The sequence below is a fragment of the Crocuta crocuta genome, unplaced genomic scaffold (genome assembly GCF_008692635.1).
Source record: "Crocuta crocuta isolate KB4526 unplaced genomic scaffold, BGI_CrCroc_1.0 scaffold149, whole genome shotgun sequence".
NCBI lineage: Eukaryota > Metazoa > Chordata > Mammalia > Carnivora > Hyaenidae > Crocuta > Crocuta crocuta.
In genome coordinates this window covers 2024089-2044421 of record NW_027551561.1, presented here as the reverse complement: position 1 = coordinate 2044421, position 20333 = coordinate 2024089, and the positions used below count along the sequence as shown (strand labels likewise).

The 20333-nt window shown below is 52.6% G+C and overlaps 1 protein-coding gene and 1 long non-coding RNA gene across 6 annotated transcripts in view; one reads left to right on the top strand and one right to left on the bottom strand.

Annotated features, from left to right (window-relative positions):
- The window catches only part of SLC43A2 (solute carrier family 43 member 2), a 38300-nt gene extending 22493 nt beyond the window's left edge, over positions 1-15807 (bottom strand). The window contains exons 1-5 of one of the 2 annotated variants that reach the window (XM_077749732.1): positions 15720-15807; positions 14632-14841; positions 6309-6516; positions 4978-5033; positions 3747-3823 (exon numbers count right to left, since the gene is read on the bottom strand). In XM_077749732.1, coding sequence (XP_077605858.1) covers positions 3747-3823; positions 4978-5033; positions 6309-6516; positions 14632-14791 — 501 coding nt within the window. In that variant the 5' untranslated portion in view covers positions 14792-14841; positions 15720-15807. Of the gene's footprint in view, positions 1-3746; positions 3824-4977; positions 5034-6308; positions 6517-14631; positions 14842-15232; positions 15299-15719 lie in introns of those variants that run through there. The other variant, XM_077749733.1, reaches the window with a different exon arrangement.
- On the top strand, positions 14736-18072 carry LOC144219669 (uncharacterized). 4 transcript variants are annotated; one of them, XR_013331481.1, is made up of 4 exons: positions 14736-16069; positions 16330-16477; positions 17398-17485; positions 17851-18072. It is a non-coding gene; the product is annotated as an uncharacterized LOC144219669 (long non-coding RNA). The 4 variants fall into 4 exon arrangements; XR_013331482.1 differs by having other exon boundaries at positions 14736-16095; XR_013331480.1 differs by having other exon boundaries at positions 14736-16226.
- Positions 18073-20333: the final 2261 nt, after the last annotated feature.

The following is a 20333-nucleotide window of genomic DNA, read 5'->3' as shown; positions in this document are numbered from 1 at the left end:
CAAACAGGCCCGTTAGGTGACCCACCTCAAAATAGCCATTAGCCCCAGCTGACCAATGGGCTACTTATACCCAGACACAGGTGCCAAACAAGGAACCTACATTCCCAGACCTCCTCACTCCCCACCTTAACTACAGCCCCCCCGCACTGCCTCCCGGCAGACAGTCTCTCTTCAGCTGTTCTGCCCGCTGCTCCCCTGCGGTATATCTGATAAACTCGTATCTCCTTCGTTCTGCCTTGGGTGAATTCTCTCACCACCCTCGCCGCTGGCTTCCACCTGGCCTCTACCTGATCCGTCGCCCCACACTCACCAGTGGTCTGGATTTGGCCTAGGGGCAGCAGTTTGCTAATCCTTGCTCCAGACCCAAGAATGGAGACCTTAGGAAACAAGCCACCAGCCTCCCTTAAACAGGTATCTGCTAACCAAATGCTTTAGGTAACAATCAGATGGTTTTCTTGCCTGGTCACTAGGTATCCTATGTAGCTTTGGCCTCCGAATGGGCGGGCGAGGAGCTTAATGGGAGTGCTCCTGCTACGGTGCTTTCGGACATTGCACAGACCTGTTAGAGGCTGACGAGAGCCTCTCCTTCCCGCAGGGAGATGCACCTGCGCACACCCAGTTTGCTGGCACACAACCTTAAGGGAGTGTACGGCCCTCCTGGAGTTTATTCATGATCACCCAGAGGCCTCAAAACTCTAGGGGAAGATTCCTTGCTCACTCCAAAAAGAGAGCTAATTTTCTTTATATACAAAAGAGCTCTTACAAAACACTTTAAAAAAGAAAAACAGCCCTGTAGAAAAAGACAAATCACACAAAGAAACAATTCACAGAATACAAATGACCACAAAAAAAGAGGGGAAAGATGTTCTGCCTCGCAGACAATTAAAGAAAAATTTAAAAAAATCATGGAATATCATTTTCACCAGATCAGACTGGCTAATGTTTGAAAGACTAATAACAGCGTACAGGAAGGGATGTGGAGAAAGGGCCACTCTTATTCCTGCTGGTCCACCAGGACTGGTATGCGGAAGAACAGTAATACCACTTCCGGGAATTTATTTTACAGAAATATACGTACAGGGCTGTGCACCTTAACGTCATCATAAATCAGAGAGCCTGGGGACCGACCCAACTGTCCTTTAGCAAGAAACTGGTTAAATAAATCATGGTACATCTATATTATACAATAACATAGAACTATTTCATAATGAGTAGATCTCTAGAGTTTAAAACAGTAAGGCAGATTTCTAAGTCCCAGCAGAAAAACACGTGGAAGATACATTAACTGAAAAATGCAAACTGTACCAGCCTTTTTAAAAATATATAACATGGCTATATGTAGATTTGTTTGTTTGTTTATAAGAGAGACAGCATGCGCAAGCAGGGGAGGGGAAGAGACAGAGAATCTCAAGCAGGCTCCTCACGCAGTGCTGAGCCCGAGGCAGGACTTGATCCCACAACTCTAGGACCATGACCTGAGCCAAAACCAAGAGCCGGATACTCAATCAGTTAAGCCACCCAGGTGTCCCTATGCAGATTTTTTTTAAATACTGAAAAGGTATATTCTAAGCTGATGAAGGTATACTTAGAGAATTTTATGATATATATTTCTAAAATGTTGACTTAAAATTTTTTTTAAGGTCTATTTATTTTTTGGGGAGGGGAGTAGGGGAGAGGCAGAAAGAGAGGGAGACAGAGAATCCGAAGCAGGCTCCAGGCTCCAAGCTCCAAGCTGTCAGCACAGAGCCTGACCCAGGGCCTGAACTCACAAACCATGAGATCATGACCTGAGCCAAAGTCGGATGATTAACCGACTGAGCCATCTAGGTGCCCCTAAAATATTGACTTTTTAACATAAAAACACTGTTTATAATCATTTAAAAAAATCCAGAAAATAAAATCTTACAATCCCACTAGCCTCCCCTAAATGTCCCTTGATAACAACCACAAGCTCATTTTAAAGGCTTTCTTCTTTTTTGTTTTAAGTAATCTCAACCCTCAACCTAGGCCCCAGACTCATGACCTCGAGATCAAGAGTCACATACTCTCCCAACTGAGCCAGCCAGGGCCCCTAAAGGCTTTCTTAAAGGTGATCCAGGGTGTGGTTGTTTTTATCCATTTGTCTTAAACTTGACTACAATAAAGCATCCTTCTCTATCTCAGAGCATAAACTCCTGACGTTCAAGGCCCGTCTCTTTGTTTTTATCCCGAGATTCAGAAGTGCCATAACACAGGCACAGCATGACTGAAATCATGGGGATGCTGCCAGGTTTTTAATTTTCATGTTGATGAAAAAGTTGGTCGCTTTCACGCTGTCAAAGAACAAACAGAACCATGACTCTTGTTTCACAATTTACACAACTTAGTGGGATCTGTGTACTTTGGACAGTGCTGATACATTTTTTACAGTTTTGACATCTGCTTTCCCCTGGGAACTTGGGAGGGAGAGGGATATATCCATTAAAAAAAAAAATCTACCTGGTTAAAAAAAAAAACTGAAATAAAAATGCACAAAAGAGTACAGAATAAATGTCCCTCCTGTCACACAGGGCAAGGCAACCAGAGTTCCCAGATTTGTGCGCATCACCATGCCCCTGTGTCACCCACACCCTGAGCATCCCACATACACAGCCCTGTGCTGTGCTTTCTCACTCAACACAGACCTCTCTGAACTCTCCATTCCCGTGGGCCTCCACCAGACGGTTACCCGTTCCCACCAGGACAAAGCGAACACGGCAAAGCGCAGGAGGGGTGAGCAGAAGAGGCCCTGGGCTGGCCTGGCCGCGGGCTCACAGCCTGCAGTAGGGGAGTCGTGGAGACGCCAGCTACCTATCTAAGCTCCTTCTAGAAGAGCGGCAGTCCCAGGGCCCCTCAATAGCATGACTTGACTCATTTGTAGAAAGGGAAATCAGAGACCAGAGTGCCCTGCAAATGGGGACAGCAGATTCTACGTCATAAAAGCTTTTTCACAGGGAAACTGAGGCAAGCCAGACTTTGCTGTCGGATAGAAATCCCTCTGAGAAATGTAGTTTTCTTACTTCTTTCCCATCAGCCAGCTCTGAAGGGCAAGGCTGCAGAGAGCTCCCTTCTTCCTCCTGGGGAGGACATTTTTGGCCTTCTCGGACTCTCTTTCTTTCAACCTGGACCTTCCTGCGACCTCTCTCACCTCAAAAAGAGGCAAATTCTGGGTTGTTCTACGGTTATAGGGAAGGGGGTGCTCAAGCATCCCAAAAAAACATCTCCCTCCTCAGGTTGGCTCGCTGGGCCCTGGCATTTAGAAAACCAAGAAGGAAGACAGCCAGGTACTCCCCTGAGTTTTCCATTCCATTCTGAACAAAGACAATGGTGAGGGGCGAGGAGATTCCAAGGGAGCTTTGTTTGTAGGTTGTACCATTAGCCAGAGCCGCCACGAAAAAGGAGAGAAAAGAAAGTGGGCGGTAGGTAGCTATTTCCTCCCTGCTCCTGTCTTCTCTGGGTACGTGGCTAGTGAGCTGGCTTCCTTGGCACCTAAACCACGGTCAGAAGGCAGGGCACGGGCTCACTCCGAGGGCCGAGCTCTGCGCCTTCGGACCCGCCTCCGTGACCGGCTTTGCTGCCAGGCCACTTCACCACCAGCAGCCTCCCCTGCTTGGGGTGTCCAGGCACGGGTGGGCCGACGGAAAGCAGGGAAACCGACGCCAACAGAAGCTGCCTCAAATTCACCACGAGATGACTGAACGAGGGAGCTTTAACAAATCAACACTTACTGTTAAGGAGGTGAAGGTCATGCACATCCCACCAAAGCCATTCAGAGACAGGGCGACGAAGATGAGCACAGACAGAGCTGGAAGAAAACGGGAGGCTCAGTCATCTGGGCGCCACGGCTGAGCTCCAGGGAGGCCCGGCCCGGTGCCTTGCGGGGAGCAAGCGGACCGGCCGGCGGGCCGGCGGGGGTGCGCGCTGGCCACCTGGGGAGCTGGGACAGCCTCTTCCTCGCCACCCTCCTCTTTTATTTTACAGGGCCTGGACTCCTGCTCCAGGTCTGTCCCCATCTTCCGTTCCCCATTAACCGTAGCAGCAAGCCAGAGGCCCACAGAAGCTGCTTCACAGAAACCAAGACTACGGGGTCCTCAAAAATCGTAGATGAGCCCAGCTAAGATTTTGATAAAACCCAGGTTCTATTTTGGTGTTTGTTCTGAGAGTCCTTGGAGCAACAGCCCCACCTAAACACGGTTGGGGACCAGCTGGGTTCTAAGCCATTTTGTTTTTAAAGTAGGCTCTATGCCCAACATGGGGCTTGAACTCACTACCTGAGATCAAGAGTTGCACGCTCTTCTGACTGAGCCAGCCAGGTGCCCCAGCTCCTTTTTTTTTTTTTTTTAATTTTTTTTTCTTTAATGTTCATTTTTATTTTTGAGAGAGACAGACAGAGCATGAGCAGGGGAGGGGCAGAGAGAGAGAGAGAGAGACTCAGAATCCGAAGCAGGCTCCAGGCTCTGAGCTGTCAGCACACAGCCCAATGTGGGGGCTCAAACCCACAAACCATGAGATCGTGACTTGAGCCAAAGTTGGATGCTTAACCCACTGAGCCACGCAGGCACCTCTTAGACGCCCCAGCTTCTAAACCAACCTCGCAGCGCTGGCCTAGGTTGCCTCAGGGGACTCAGCTCCCAACTTCTAGACACATCCCTCAGCTGGCTTGGCTCTTAGCATCTGTTTCAGGTTGGCATCAATGAGGCCATTGGGGACTGGCCTGGCTTATGATGAGATGGTAGCATGGCACACCCCAGGAGCTTCTCTCAGACATCTGTCTGGGGGGCGCTGCTGCCGTATCCAGCCCCCACTTTGAGATAAGTAACTGGGTGAAGGCCTAACCAGCTACCCTCTAACTTGAGCAGTAAGGCCTGGCACGGCTTCCTAGAGCAGGTGGGCCCGTGAGCACCTCTGGGCACTCCCTCCCCAATCCCTGACCAAAGGGTAGAGGAAAAGCGTACTCACAGTTTGGGTTACTTGCTCCATATGCAATCAGCAAGCAGGAGACAGCAAAGCAGGCACTAAAACCAAGCAGAGATAGTACATGATTTATTATTAGTCGTGTTATTTGGAAGTATTTACTATGGGCCAGATGTTTTCATAAAATGTATATACATTCTCTCATTTAATTTAACATTTGTAAGGAGTATAACTGGCTCCGTTTTACTGATGAAGAAAATAAAACAAAAAGAAAGAAAGAAAAAAACGAACTACATTCTCAGAAGTCTCCTCCCTAGTAGGTGTCTAAACTGGAATTCAAGGCCCAAAGGCAGATCTGGTAAATATCACTGTCCCCTGCGCTGTCCCCTCCCATCCTCAGACCGGAGAGGCCAGGGCTCTGAAGTGAGAGAGGGCGCAATCCATCTCCTGGGTTCCTGTGCCGGCCCCGCCAGGGGAGGGACAGAACCATGCTGAGCATGAGGGAGATAATGGCAGCTTCAGAGTCCCGGCTGCCTGGCTCCGTCCTGGGGACAGAGGCCTCTTAGGCTCCAAAGAATAAGTGAAACTGATCCCCTACCCATGCCCTTCACAGCCACAGGCCTCACTGGTTGCAAACCACTGCCCTGCACGTGATCGTTCCCGGTGGGGCTGGTCTGGGGAGGATGCCGGCCTGAGAGGGCCAGCTTCCCTGTGGCCTGACTCTGAGTCCGGCAGACTGGAGCTTTCCGGACCGTATCGGTGAGTGCACAAAATGATCCACTGTGGTGCCAGGAGTGGTGGAAACAGAGGACTTCTGTTTCATCATTTTTTTTTTTTTTTTAATTTCAATTTTAGCTAGCTAACATACAGTGCAGTATTGGTTTCAGGACCGGAATTCGGGGATTTTTTTTTTTTTTTTTTTTGCAATTTTTAAAAATTTAAACTATTTTATCATTTTTAACCTTAGCCACTTTAATTGACATTTTTTGGTACCTGCATCATAAAGCACATAAAGCATTACGAATGGCATCTGTGTATATAACTGATAATCCCATGTTTACATTGGAGGCACGTGTTCAAAATCTTTTTTTCTGACGGGAGTTATGTAAGAAGGTCAGGAAGACGGTGGAAACCAGTGTTCTTAATGACAAGCAACTCCAAACCCTTCCAGGTGGGCCTGGGGCCCTGAACCTTTTTTACTCAGTACCGGCACGCCTCAAGGGTCACAGGGCCTACCGATTTCGTGGTGGGACCGATAGGAGTCCCACTCCAGGAGGGCATTTAGGGAGCTCAGTGCTTCTGAGAGCAGGTACCAGGATTCCCTACAGTGGGGACCCCAGGAGTCGCAGTTGCCCAACCCCGACCCCTGCACTGACCTGCCCAGCAGCCTGAGCTTCCTCGGGCCATACTTGTCCATGACGATGCCTAGAGGTAGGGTGATGGCACTGAGCAGGAAGGAGCCTACGGTGAAGGCCAAGTTTAGCATCTCATCCTGGGCCTTGCAGCTGAGCCAGCCATTCATCCAGCTCACCTCCTCGTGCTCCGGCTCCGCCATGCCCCCCACTGTGCCGTTGGTGACGTTCTCTGTGTGTGCAGAAGGAGGGAAACTTGATCACAGGGTTCAGGCAGCGATGCCCAAAGGTCAGAGGGGCAGACGCACATCCAGGCCCCACCGGAAATGTCAGGGCTGGCTCTAGCTACCCCCCAGCAGGCGTGGCTGTCCATCTGGCCCAAGCCCCCGAGCAATAAGGCGGAAGCCCTGGTCGTTTGTGGAGGGCACAAACCCTTTGGGGAAAAGGGAGAAAGTTCTGCTCCTCAGAAAATGCACAGGAAGTCTTGTCCACAGTTTCTGGAGTTTCAGGTGTCCCTGAAGCACGCATGCGTCCCAGCTGGGGATTCCCATGCTAGAGTAACCCACACTCTAAAAGAATGGGCCTCAGGACTCAGTTTAGGCTGTGGGGCTGCAGGCAGGCTGAAACCTTCTCAGAAGCTCCGTCCCTGGAAACAGACTGCAGCCAGTGTGTAGCTGGTCGATCCCAGACCACTTGGGAAGCACGGGCTGCTGGTCTCCCTGCAATGCCTCAGTTCTCCTTGGTCAACCAAAGGGAAGAGCGAGTGGGCCTCCTTTACTGCTGAGTCCAGGAGACTTCTCATCCGTACACCTGCCCCCGCCCCCTGGTATTTTCACAGCATCGACCACCACATACACTGTGTCACAGAATCCCTGGGAAAGGCTTTTTTGTTTTTATTTTTAATTTGTTAATGTTTATTCATTTTTGAGAGACAGAGAGTGAGCAGAGGAGAGACAGAGAGAGGGAGACACAGAATCTGAAACAGGCTCCTGGCTCTGAGCTGTCAGCACACAGCCCAATGCGGAGCTCGAACCCACAAATCGTGAGATCATGACCTGAGCTGAAGTCAGATGCTTAACCGACTGGGCCACCCAGGTGCCCCGAGAAAGGGTTTGTTTTTTTTTTTTTAAAACAGTCCCAAGTTATTTGCTTTCACTCATGGAGGTTCACCTTTCTTATTTTTCTTGCTGGGGTCAAGTGCTGCTGTGGCGACACCTGTGCTGCAATCTCAGCCCTTAACACCCCTCCAAAGTCCACCGGGCACCAAGACAACGGAAACGAGAGAGGGAGAAGTGCTGCAGCAGCCGAGGGCTGGAGGGCGGAGTGCAGGCCGGAAGGCGGCACGGGAGCCCTCTCTCTGGGAAAGCTAGTTGAGAGATGCTGACTAATCCCACGAGGAGCGGCCTCTGATTAGATGCGCGGTCACACGAGGAGAGCTAAGGAAACACCTCGCTCCAGATAACTGCCTGCCTCCCGACCGCGGCCCTCTGGCACCAGGGCTGTCAAGCTGAGGGCCGCAAAGGCCTGCCCAGGAAAAGGATGCACTTAAGGTGAATCATGCTATATGCCAACCTCTTAACCAACGAGCCCTGCAGGGGGCACACTGATTGAGGGAGAGGTGCCACAAGCTGGCCTCTGGGTTCCAATTTTGGTGCCGCTACTTCCTACCCGTATAACCTTGGAAAAGTGACTTAATCTCGCTCCATCTCAGTTTCTTTATGTGTAAAATGGCATAACATAATAATAGTATCTACCTCCTGGAGTCTGCTAGGAGATAAATGAGAAAATCTGGATAACACTGCGGGACTCACATGGACATAGAAAGTGCTCACTAAACAGTAGCGACGAGTTACTATCATCACTGTTACGGGAGTCCTGGGATGGCGCACGCGGCTGGTGGCCAAGCCGGGCAACATAACCGGGTGCAGAGTTCCATGACTGTGTGTGTGTGTGTGGCATGAATTTGTGTCTAGTCCTCCACTGGGGGCCCATGTCCCCAGCACCTCGCCCAGGCCCTAGTGTACGGCAGCTGTTTACGTAATGAATGAATACGATGAAGTCAGATCACAACAGCCAAAAGGACCCAGGGAGTAGAAGGAACTAGGACATACGGAACCATGAAGATGGGGGGATGTAAGGAGATAAAAGGCACATCGCTAACCTCCTGAAGCCACAGAAACAAAACATAGCAAGCCAGGCTCTCCCCCTCCCCCAATCTCTGCCACTTCCAGTTTTCCAAAAGAGGCCCCACCACGCTGACAGCCCAAACACGTGACCAACAGGATCACGTGAGCCCACCGGAGTCCAGGTCAGAACCACCTCACGCCCTGCTTCGGCCAGCGGGCCTGAGCCACACAGCCACTGTGGGGTGGGGGTGGGGGGGCCTCCGCAGAGGCGGGGCTGCCTCACAGGCTGGCACTGGCTTCTAGTGACAGCTCAGCCAGCAGCAACAGGAAGCGGGAGGGCAGGGTCCCCACACAGCAACGGCCATCCCCACGCTGGTGTGCAGAGGGGGGCAGAGCAGCACGGGTGTGACAGTGGAGACGGGTGGAAAAGGCACCTGAGGGCCCAGGATCAAGATCGTTGGCTCGTGAGCCCTGATTGTGCCCACGCAGGGTCTGGAGCCCCTGACTGCCCTGAAGGACACGAAATAGGGGCGCCGGGGTGGCTCAGTCGGTTGACCGTCCGACTTCGGCTCAGGGCAGGACCTCATGGTTCAGTTAGTGAGTTCGAGACCCGCATCGGGCTTGCTGCTGGCAGAGCCCGCTTCAGATCCTCTGTCCCCATCTCTCTCTGCCCCTCCCCTGATCACACGTGTGCACCCGCTCTCATTCTCTTTCTCCCTCAAAAATAAATATTTAAAATAAATAAATAAAAATAAATAAAAGGCACATAACAACTCAGGACTCGGAGTGCTGCAGGATCTACTGCTATGAGCAGAGAGCCAGAGCTGGACTGGGAACTGACGGAACTGGATAGAGGCCCCAGGGTGCCCGCCCCTCAGTTTCCCCAGAGCTAGACCCCTAAATCCATGAGTATATCCACCCACAGAGACAGGATAAATAATCCCAGGCAATGTCCCCAAGGCAGTCTCCCTGATTTGCCATAACTGGGCATGTCCAGTTGAGATGGACATTCAAGTCCTGTCCACTCAAGATGGAAGCATCTTGAATTACTCAGAGTTAGCTAGCCAGGGAAGCTCACAAGGAGGAAGGCGACACTAGGGGGAAGGATATCTGTTCCCCGTCTTTCATCTTCCAGCCACTGCACTCAGGAGCAGGGACCTTACACACCTTGGGCCACTACCTTCCTCTCCTTAAAAAAATCCCTGCCGACAGGGCTGCCTGGCCTCTGCCTGGCCTCCTGCCTCTGGGCAGTGATGTCCAGCCTGGGGTGGGGGGTCCCAGTGGCCTCTCTTTGTCTGCCCATGAAGCAAAGCAACAGTGCCCCTCACTCCTAGAGGGGACCAAATCTCCGGGGAGCCCAGAAGTTTTGTTGGCAGTAAACAGCCCACATGAATAATCACAGATCCGGCAGATGCCCAAACACAGCCGCACCCAAGCTGCTCCTCTCCCTCTGCTCCCACCTGGGCCACCGTGGGCCAGGAAAGACACAAACAGATAAAGCACAAAGGAAGTGTCAAGCCCTGGGGTGCCCCTCTGCTCCCAACCTGGAGCTCAGGCCTCTCCCCAAACCGGCTTGCTCTGCACCTCACTGGCACCTGTTTATTAAACAGATGTGTCTGCAGTGAGTGGCCAGGGTGGCCTGGACCAGCCCAGCGGGGGAAGGTGAATCAAGAGGACAGGCAAGGGACTGGTGTGGCCAGAGTGTGCCGGGAAAATAGCTGTGAGGCTGCTTAGGGGCAGGGGAGAGAGAACAATGCCTGCACTGTTTAGCTCTCCTCCCAGAAGACTCGCACACAATCTGCACAGTGAAAGCAGGGGACAAAACGGGGGTGCTCCCTTTTTGTCAGACTCCCCTGACATCCCTGGGTCAAAGAGGGGGCTCCCCCCGCCCCAGAGCAACAAAGGGAACGAGGACAGCTGGCTGCATGGTGCTTAAGGGAGCAAGAGACACCGGGCTGGAGGCCCCTCCAAGTTTCCGAGCACCCCCCTTCTCTGGCTGGCTGCGCACTGAGCCCCCCACCCAGGATGCAGGCCCCTGGACCTCCCTGCCGATGGCCCCTGCCCCAGGATCTCCTGTCTGTCTCCCAAATCCTTAGTCTATCCGGCAACAGGAAGCAGCATCTCGGTCCAACAGGGGGATGTAGGTGAGAGGTCAGTCTCAAACACAGAGCAAACAAAAGGCAGGCCACAGACAGTCACAGGGCCATCCTGGGGAGGCCAGGGCCTAGCCCCTCGCTGTGGTCCCAGATGCCTGTGCACGCTGCCTGCTGTATTCAGTGCCATTCGTTCTGTGTCACTCAGCACCCTCTCACCCCCACCATACGCCACACCGGGACACCAGCAAGCTGCCCGCCCATGGTCTCCCAGACAGTCCCTTATGGGGAAGCTGGACTTGAATCCGGGCTGCGGGACCTCAAAGTTCCTGCTTTTGACCTTCAGGCTGTGCTGCTGCTTGTACTACCTGAGTTAGAGGCATTTCAGAGAGAATATGCCAAGGGAATGGAGACAGCACAAGGCTGTCACCGTGTCGGGGACAGCACCAGGTGGCTCTTAATGACACCTAGTGTGAATGGGACCGTCTCCAAGATCCTCCCTGAAAGACAGCCCAAGCTGGACAGAACTTTCATGCAACACCACGAAGGCAGGTGGGGCCAGCGGATGTGGGGGAGGGAAACTGGGTCATGAAATGGGCAGGAGGAAGGCAGGGTTGGTAGGAAGGGCTGCCGAGGGCGCCAGCTCCTTTCTGTGATGCATCCTGAGGCCATGGGCACCAGCCTTTAGACCTTACCCGTTGCTACAGAATACTTTTTTTTTTTTAAATCCAAAATAAACTGGGGAGGAGGGGACGGAAACAGTCGCATTCACAGCAATACAAGTAAAAGGGTGGGTTTTCAAAAGGTATCAAAAGCCAGCAGCCTGTGAGGGGGAGAGTGGGGGGGATCCGGTTAAAAGAGGGTCTCCAAGCAGCAGGGAATGTCTCTTGTCTGCAACCTTGGCCACCTGCTGGGGACCAGGCCTGGCTCTGCTTTCCTGCCTTGCCGGCAGCCTCTCTGCCCCCTGCAGCCCCCTTCCCCCTCAGGGGCCCAGCTTCCTACTCTGTCTCATGGGGATTCAGCTCCCCTGCCACCACAGGTAGAGAGACCGCGATAGTCAAGAGCCCAGAACTAAGGCCTGCCTCGGAGGTCTGCCACGGAGGTCTGCCACGGAGGTCTGCCACGGAGGAGCTGGACTGAGACTTCCTCAGGCAGAGGCCACGACGCCCGCCCCCACCCCACGTCCAGTATGTGGCAAGGCCTCAACAACTCCTAGAGTCTAACAGGTGAATGTGATGGTCACCCTCTTCTGCCTCTGTCTCTTCTTCTCGCCTTGAGAATAAAATCCAACTTCCCCAAGTGGCCTCCTAGGCCCTTGGCCCCTTCCCACCTCTCCTTGCCCGTTCTTCTCCCAACTCGCCCCTCTTTGCCCTCCAAACATCAGAGAGGCCCTGCCACCCAACTTGAACCAGATGCCCTCTGTGGCTCTCCTTCTTGGCACGCGGCTCTCCACTGGGGCTCCGACACCTCTCGTAATGATACGGTCCATGTGTTGACGCTGGCAGACTGCAGACCCCCTGGGACTGCTCTACACCCCCGACACAGCGCCTCAACCAACGCTTACAGAACCTGGAGGTTAGGTGAGGAGATTACCAGCCCCCTGATCTGACCCTGTCCAAGAGGGCCGTCAGACGGCAGAATGAAGAAAGAGGTCAAGAGTGGGTACGTACAGCAGCCCCTCCAGAGGCCAAAACGACATGGTTCTGGGAAAGCCCCATTCCCCCTGGCCTGGGAAGCCCTGTCCACATCAGGAGGCAAAGCCCAAAAACCCACCCCAGTCCTTATCAGTCCTGCCTGGCGGCCACGGCAAAAAGAGCAGAGAGGCAACAGAGAAACGGGCTTTTTCTTTCCTTCTCGCACCTCACTATGCTGGAACCCAACACCGCGTCTGTGGCCAGATTCTGGCCGGAGTCCCAAGAACCTTTCAACAGGTTCAGGCAAATTTGCTTTAGAGAACAAACCAAAGCAAAGGTCCAGAAAGCAACCAAAAGCTGACAAATCTGCATCTCATCAGCTGTAGACCAGCCTGCTTGTCACAGCCGCATTCAATTCATGGCCCGAAGGCTTCTCTGCAGTTCAGCCATCCACCAAGTTTGAAAATATTAGGCCCAAGCAGAAACCTTGACCCTAAATCCTCCAGGCACTCCCAGTTAGGTGGGGCACGAAGGAGACTCCTGGCTCCCAGAGGCAATAGGCTACTTGGACTGCAAGAAGTGAGGAGCAGCGAGGCCAGAGATAAGCTAAGTGGAATTGGCAGGCCTGTCCATCAAGGATGCTAGGTCAGCAGATTTGCCAGGGAGTCACAAAAAACAAAATCAAAGGCAGGAGCAAAGGCACGGGATAAGAAGTTGATGTTCAACCTACAACCTGACCCTTCACCTTCACTTTGCTTTATAGGAGGGACGGGGTCAAGCCTCTAGGGCTTAAACACCAACTCAGCACTGTGTCGGCACAATCTCCGGGACTCCTCCCATTTCAACGAAGGAAGAGGCCAAGGTCGAGGCAGGAATGAAGTGACCAGCCTCAATGCTGCCGATGCCATAAAATAAATTAAAGCGGTGGGACAATCTGGGGGATAAAACTCTAGNCCACAACAGTCCCTCAGTCTGGATGAGATGCTAAAAGCTTCATCTGGGGATGATGACAGTTTCTGTTTCTAAGACCCTCGGTGTAGCCCGAAAGGATCCATCAAAGAGGCAAGCAGGGTCAGGATCTAAAGCTGGAGGGCAGGGGAGGAGCCAAACTCCAACCTGCTTCTTCCCGAGAGTCCTTAATCTGCTAACATCTCTTGGGCAAAGCAGAAAGCTTGTTCAAGGAACAAGGTCTGAGTGACTCTCCCGTCTCCCAAGATTTCTTGCTGATGTGGGAAAAGGTCTGCCAAGAACCTTTAAGCTATTAAGAAATATTTCTGAGTAGCTAAAGGCTAAAGGTTATAAATGACATACTCTGTGTCCTCTCCCCTGGGGGCCTCTGCATCCCCTCAGCTTCTCCCGCCCTTGCCCTGTCCAGCAAAGCTTGCCTAGAGACTGAAACACCTGGGAATGTCCTGGGACCATCAGCAAAGGGAAACGAGGAGGATCCCACAAGGGGTTCCAGGCAGCCGGAAAGGGGGTCCAAAGCTTTCTCTTCCCCCAGATTTAGGCCTCTAACCTGGGTCAAACTTAAGCTATCTCCCTCTAAGGGGACTCGCACAGGGGTTGGCTGACAGAGGCACTGGGAAGAGATATTGCGGAGTTCAGCTATTAGGTGGCCACTGTTGGGGACAGCAAGAGGGCAGAGGGAAACATTTCCTATCAGGGTTACCTAGGAAAGGGGTTCGAGGGTAGAGGTGGGGACTTGGATCCTACTGCTTGACTTAATCTACTGACCTATAGCAATTAGGATCCTTAAACCAGGTGAGGGGGCGTGTGAGGACCGGAGTTGGGCTTACACTTCTTGTAGCCAAGCATCCTCCGCCTGCATTCAGCAACCCCAGTGCAGCAAAGGGCGAGGACAGAACTAGTGTTATTTCCTTAAATACTCCCCTTGCCTCCCCCTACCATGATAGGCAGATAGAAGGCCATGGAGATGTCCTCGTGGCCTATGGGAAGAAATGTTCTCTGGAAAATCATAAGGCAGCAAAAGCAGACAAGAAATTGTAGCTGACATGCCCTGAAGAGATTCCATAGTGGCCTAAAAAACATCTAGATTCTAGATGAACCTTCAGTGCGGTGGAGGCCAAACCACTTCCTCTCTCTTCTGCTGTACCCCGATCATTGAGTCAGGAGTTCCTCTTTCTCACAGTCAGAGAACATATTTAGTGCAAGTCAAGTGACAGGCCAGACACCAGCAGGAGAGGACTCCAGCAAGGCTCCCAGCTGGTGGAAAGAACATCTTGGACTTGGAGATGCTGGAACTACCACAGTCCTCAACTGTGTGGCCTTGGATGAGTCAGAAGATCGGTCTGAGCCTCAGTTTCTTCATCCATAAAACAGAGACAATGATGTGTACCCAGCAGAGCTGGCTGGGCATCAAACGGGGCTTTTGCTAAATGGGAGGCGCTATGGCGGGCTGGGTCTTCACTGCCATCTCGCCCTCTCCCAAACCCCCACTCCGGGATCCACCCAGAGCCCGAGACGCCCGTCTCACCTGGCTCAGTACACAGGTACGAGTAGAAGCCTTCCGACTTGAGCATGATGAGCAGCGAGCCCCAGCCCAGGAGGACTGCCGAGAAGAGGAGGTTTTCCAACACGGCCGTGCAGGCCATCCACCAGCGGCGCCGATGGGCAGTGGCGAGGGTGGGCGCCATGGCGCGGCGTAGCGGCCAGGCTCCGGCTCCGGCTCCGGCTCCGCAGCCACCTGAATGCACACAGACCTCGGCGTCAGCGCCCGTCCCTGCCCAGCCTGTGCGGCCAACCCGGGCCGCTGCCGCAGCGCGCGGAGCTTGTCACCCCTCCGCGGCCCGGGCCGTGGGTACGCGCAGCGAAGGAAGCCCCAGCCCTGCCTGGACCCCAGGCCAGCCTGTCCGCGGCCGGCTCGTCCTTCTGCCCTCAGCTACGGAGCAGCGGCCCCGGCCAGGCAGGGAGACCTCTCCCTTGGCTCACTCCGAGGAAACCTGAGGCATGAAAACAGGAGGGACTAACGAATGCTCAGGGACGTGGAATTAATCCTGGCTCTCCGCAGGACTGACACAGCTTGGGGACCGTCAGGGGACGCACCTTCAGGTCCGAATACCTGGGCAGGGTCATACCTGAGGACTGCCACTCCCTGGGACCCTGACAGGCGCTCTCCCGCCCGCACTCGAGACCCTTCCCCAGAGCTGGTTCCTTCAACCACAAGATCAGCGCAGGGACTCTAGAACGGCCCGCCCCCGGCCCGCTCATAGGCTGGACGGCTAGGAACTGCCGCGCCATTGGCCGCTGTCTAGGTCGCTAAGGGCTGCGGCCACGCGAATCCCGCATGGGAGAGGCGAAGCCGGTTCAAACCGGCGGCGCGAGCCACCTGGCGCGACCCCCATCCCGGGCTGCTTCCGCGCCATTTAGTCTGTTCCCATGGAAGCGGACCCCCGTCCCTCCATCTCCAAGCTGCCGCCTCTATTCGTCATCTCATCCCTGGCGGATCTTCACCAAATCTGTTTCCTCTCATCGTCATACATCATCTCCCTGTGCCCCTATTCGTGCGCCTTCTGTACGCCTAGCACCTTCGCCCAATGCCCAGATCCCCAGGACCCAGCTCACCCGGCTGCTACTGGCGTGTATCGGGCCCGGCCGGCGCCTTTTCTGCCTCCTTTTATTCCAGCGCTTTAATTCCGACCCCAAGACGAAAACACTGTCGCACCCTGATTGGCTGAGTGGGGGCTGGAAACAGCCAGTGACCAATCAGCAGCTACCCGCCCGCCCGGCGGCGAGCAGAAGCCGGTTCCGGCCGGACTTGGGAGACAAACAAGAGAGCTGGTGGGGGGGCCAGGGGCAGTGGTGGGTTGCCTCTGGTCGGCTGCCTTAAACTGGAGTAACAGCCCGGCTGGGAATCCCCCGGGGCATTACCCCCAGCGTCTCTCCAGAGCCTTACTCCGAAGCTCTGACCCTGGGTTCGCTCCCCCCTGTCGATGCTCCGGTAGACTGCATGCCTGCCTCTCTCGCACACCCAGCTGGGCTCCTTCTTGCACTCGGTTCTTCTCCAGCCGGCTACACAGTCCCCAGCTTCCCCTCTGTCCTGGGCACCACGTCCCGATGCTCTGGCTCCGTGTGGGTTGTTCTGCTCCTGCCACCTCCATTGCCTGTCCCACGCAACGCTGCCATCCCCAGCTGCCTCGGGCTTTGTGTTCTGATTTCACTCTTCTGCCCCCAGTGTCCTCCATCCAGGCGCTGTCTGCACATCCCGGATCCCCGGACCCCTGTCCAGGCGTGGTGTGCCTCTTCCCTGCGCTCCTGACACCGATCCGTCTCCGGGGTACCATCTGCCCGATCCCTAGACGATGCTCTTGGGGGATCCCTAGGTGGGAGTTTGGAGCTCGTCTGTACCCTAGGAAGGTTTTCTCCCATGCACTGCCCCCTCGCCCACCCGTTCCCGCTGTCCTTGGTCCCCTTGGGGACCTCTACCCAGAGTTGACCATCTCATCCCCGTTGTCCTGCGCCACCTCCACCCTCCTTACCCCTTACGCCCCATTCCCAGGCGTCTCCGTCAAGGGCCCTCTGTGGTGACGCGGCGGGCAGCGCCTCGGGGAGAGCGCGTGCAGTGGGGAGGACTCTGGGCTTCTAGTCTCATCAGCGAGCTGGACCTGCCTCCACGACTGCTAGGGCAGAGGGATGGAGCCCGGGCACTGGGGAGGTTCAGCAGCCCAGATGCGTCTCCCGGATCGGAGTCGCCAGCCCGATCTCCGAGGCCCCGGGCTCCCTCAGATTCAGCTTGGTCTCCCTCTGCACACCCTGGGAGCTTCAACAGCCTTCCGTTTCGGGTCCTCGAATCCGAGTGCGCCCCCTGCCGCCAGGAACCCAGCGCTGGCAACCTCGCTCACTCCACGCCTGGCGCTGTGGGTTTAGGGCATCCTGGCTGGTTACCTCTTGGGCTACCCACCCCCGCAGAATCTCGCCCATTCACCCTCACCTGTCACTGTCACTTGATAGACTTCAGTCCTTCCTTATCTCCTACTGCCACCTGCCTAAGGAAGGTCTTCAGGCAGCTGTTCATACACACCTCTGAACTGTTTCAAACACAGGTCAAAAATAATTCACTTTCTACCCCCAAAACTGTCCCTCTCCTTTCTCAGATAATGGTTCCACTACCGTAAAACCATCTTTTGAACAAATATTTATTGGGTACCTGCTGTTATTCTCCCTCTCCTTCATCCCATCCCCACCTCACCAATACACCCATGTCTCCTAAATGTGTATCTATATTGCTCATCTGTGTCCGTAGGAATGCAGCTGGTGTTCATCCAGCCTCCAGGCGCAGCCCCTCAAATCCATTTCTTCACCCAACCCCATCCCAGTGAGCTGTGGGAAATGTAAGTCTAACTTTAGTAAATCTGACTTCTGCTAAAATCCTTCAGAAACTCTGCCATCTGTCTTGTAGGATAAAGTTTAAGTTTTCCAGCCGGACCCACAGACTCCTCCCCACTAGTCTTCCACCCTCTAGAGGCTTCCACCCCCTAGAGGCCGGTTGATGCTTCAATCACAGGGAATTGCTCGTGGTTCCTGCAGTTGCTGTTCTCTCACCTCTGGCCCTCAAACATACACACCCTTCTTGGATAGCACCTCCTCCAGGAAGCCTTCCCTAGCCACTCCCGAAAATATTCTCCACTGTCTCAGTCTACTGATTGCACTGTTTTGTAACTATCGGTTCATCTGTTTGTCTCTCCCTTTCCCCTAGGTCTTACTCAACTTCGTACACCCCCTCAACACAGAAGCAAGAACAAAGAAGATGCACAATATTGAGTTTGTTGAGTAAACACATGAGCAAATGAAAAGGGGTAGAAGGTACCTGCTTCTAGGGACAAAGGATGGAAGCTTTGTCCTTCAAAGCTGGGAGAATGATGGTACTGACAATAATAATTACCCTTCATTGAGAACTAAAATTTTACTAGGTGCTTTACATAGTTTGTGTCATTTAATCCCCTCTGTAACTCTGGGAGATGGCCAGTGTCCCCATTCCAAAGTCACAAAACTAGTATATCAGAACTGAGATTTGAATCCATGGCTATTTGAATGAAATTCTGGGTTTGCTTGTTTGGTCTTTTTTTTTTTTCTTTTTTTATGTTTATTTTTGAGAGAGAGAGAGAGCGCTCACAAGAACACACAAGAGGGGGAAGGGCAGAGAGAGAGAGAGAGACATTATCCTCCCTGATCATGACTGGAGCCAAAGTCAGATGCTCCACTGACTGAGCCACCCAGGCACCTCTGTTTTCAGTCTTTTTATCAAGGTTTTAGTTAAAGCTCCAACGCCAGCACTCCTGGCAAATCAAAGAAATAAAACCGCTTAGAGTACTAGAAGAAACTTGCAGATGATTATTTTACTAGTTTTAAGGTAGAGAAGACCTTTCCACTAAGCACGACAAGAAACTCCTAAGTCAAAAAGACCATCTAAATTAAAATTTTAAATTTCTGGGATGCTGGGGCACCTGGGTGGCTCAGTCATTTGAGTGTCTGACTTCAGCCCAGATCATGATCTCTCAGTTCACAAGTTTGAGCCCCATGTCAGGCTCTGTGCTAACAGCTCGGAGCCTGGAGCCTGCTTTAGATTCTGTCTCATTCTTTCTCTCTCTGCCCCTCCCCCTGCTTGCATTCTGCTCTCTCTCTCTCTGTCTCTGTCTCTCTCAAATAAACACTGAAAAAAATTTTTTTAATTTCTCAGGCGCCTGGGTGGCTCATTTGGTTAAGCATCCAACTTTGGCTGAGGTCATGATTTCACAGCCCTGCATCAGGCTCTGTGCTGACAGCTCAGAGCCTGGAGCCTCCTTTGGATTCTATGTCTCCCTCACTCTCTGCCCTTCCCCCACTCATGCTTTGTCTCAATTTCTCAAAAATAAATAGACATTAACATTTTTTAAAAAATCTCTACAGAGAAAAAAAAAAGAAAAACTATAAGCATCATTAACCGACCAATCACAAATGGGGCAAAGAATTAATATCCTTGATATACATAAAGGCACTTCTAGATCAACGAGGAGAAGAGAAACACCTCAACTGAATACTGAGGAAGAGGGGCACCCAGGTGGCTCAGTAGGTTAGGCATCTGATGTCAGCTCAGGTCATGAGCCCGCCATTTGTGGGTTCAGGCCCCGCATCAGGCTCTCTGCTGTTAGGGCCTGGATCCTACTTTGGATCCCCAGTCTCCCTCTCTCTCTGCCCCTGCCCCACCCGTGCTGTCTCTCTCAAAAATAATCATTTAAAAAAAAAAAATTGGGGAAAGAATATAATCAGATAGTTCATAGGAAAAAATACAAATAATTATCAAAGACATAAGAAGCAACTCAACCTTAGGATAATCATAGAAATTCACATTTAAAAACATTTTTTTGAATGTTTTTTTATTTGGGGCGCCTGGGTGGCTTAGTCGGTTAAGCGTCCGACTTTCGCTTAGGTCATGATCTCGCGGTTCGTGGGTTCGAGCCCCGCGTCGGGCTCTGTGCTGACTGCCAGCTCAGAGCCTGGAGCCTGTTTCAGTCTGTGAGTCCCTCTCTCTCTGACTCTCCCTTGCTCACGCTGTTTCTCTCTCTCCCTCTCCTAGAAATAAATAAAAAAACATTAAAAAAAATGAAAAAAAAATAAATTTAAAAAAAATAAATGTTTATTTATTTCTAGGAGAGAAAGACAGCGTGAGCAGGGGAGGGTCAGAGAGAGAGGGAGTGACAGACTCTGAAACAGGCTCCAGGCTCTGAGCTGGCAGTTAGCACAGAGCCCGACGCGGGGCTCGAACCCACGAACCGCGAGATCATGACCTAAGCGAAAGTCGGACGCTTAACCGACTAAGCCACCCAGGCACTCCGAAATTCACATTTTAAAGACATAATTTTTGATGGTTAAAAAACAAAGGCAAAACACTTTTATCTGTACAAAGATTGTAACTTCTTAAGGAGCTTCAGCATGTTATCACTTTATTATTTTTAAGGTGCTAAAATAATGAGACACCATTTCAACCTATTAGACTGGGTGTGGGGACACAGATCCTATCACCACTTGTGAGAATGCAAAACCATGCAGTTGTTTTGGAGGGCAATTTGAAGTAAGTACCCAAATGTTAACTTTTTTTTTTTTTTAATGTTTATTCATTTTTGAGAGAGACAGAGCATGAGGAGGGGAGGGGCAGAGAGAGAGAGGGAGACACAGAATCTGAAGCCGGCTCCAGGCTCTGAG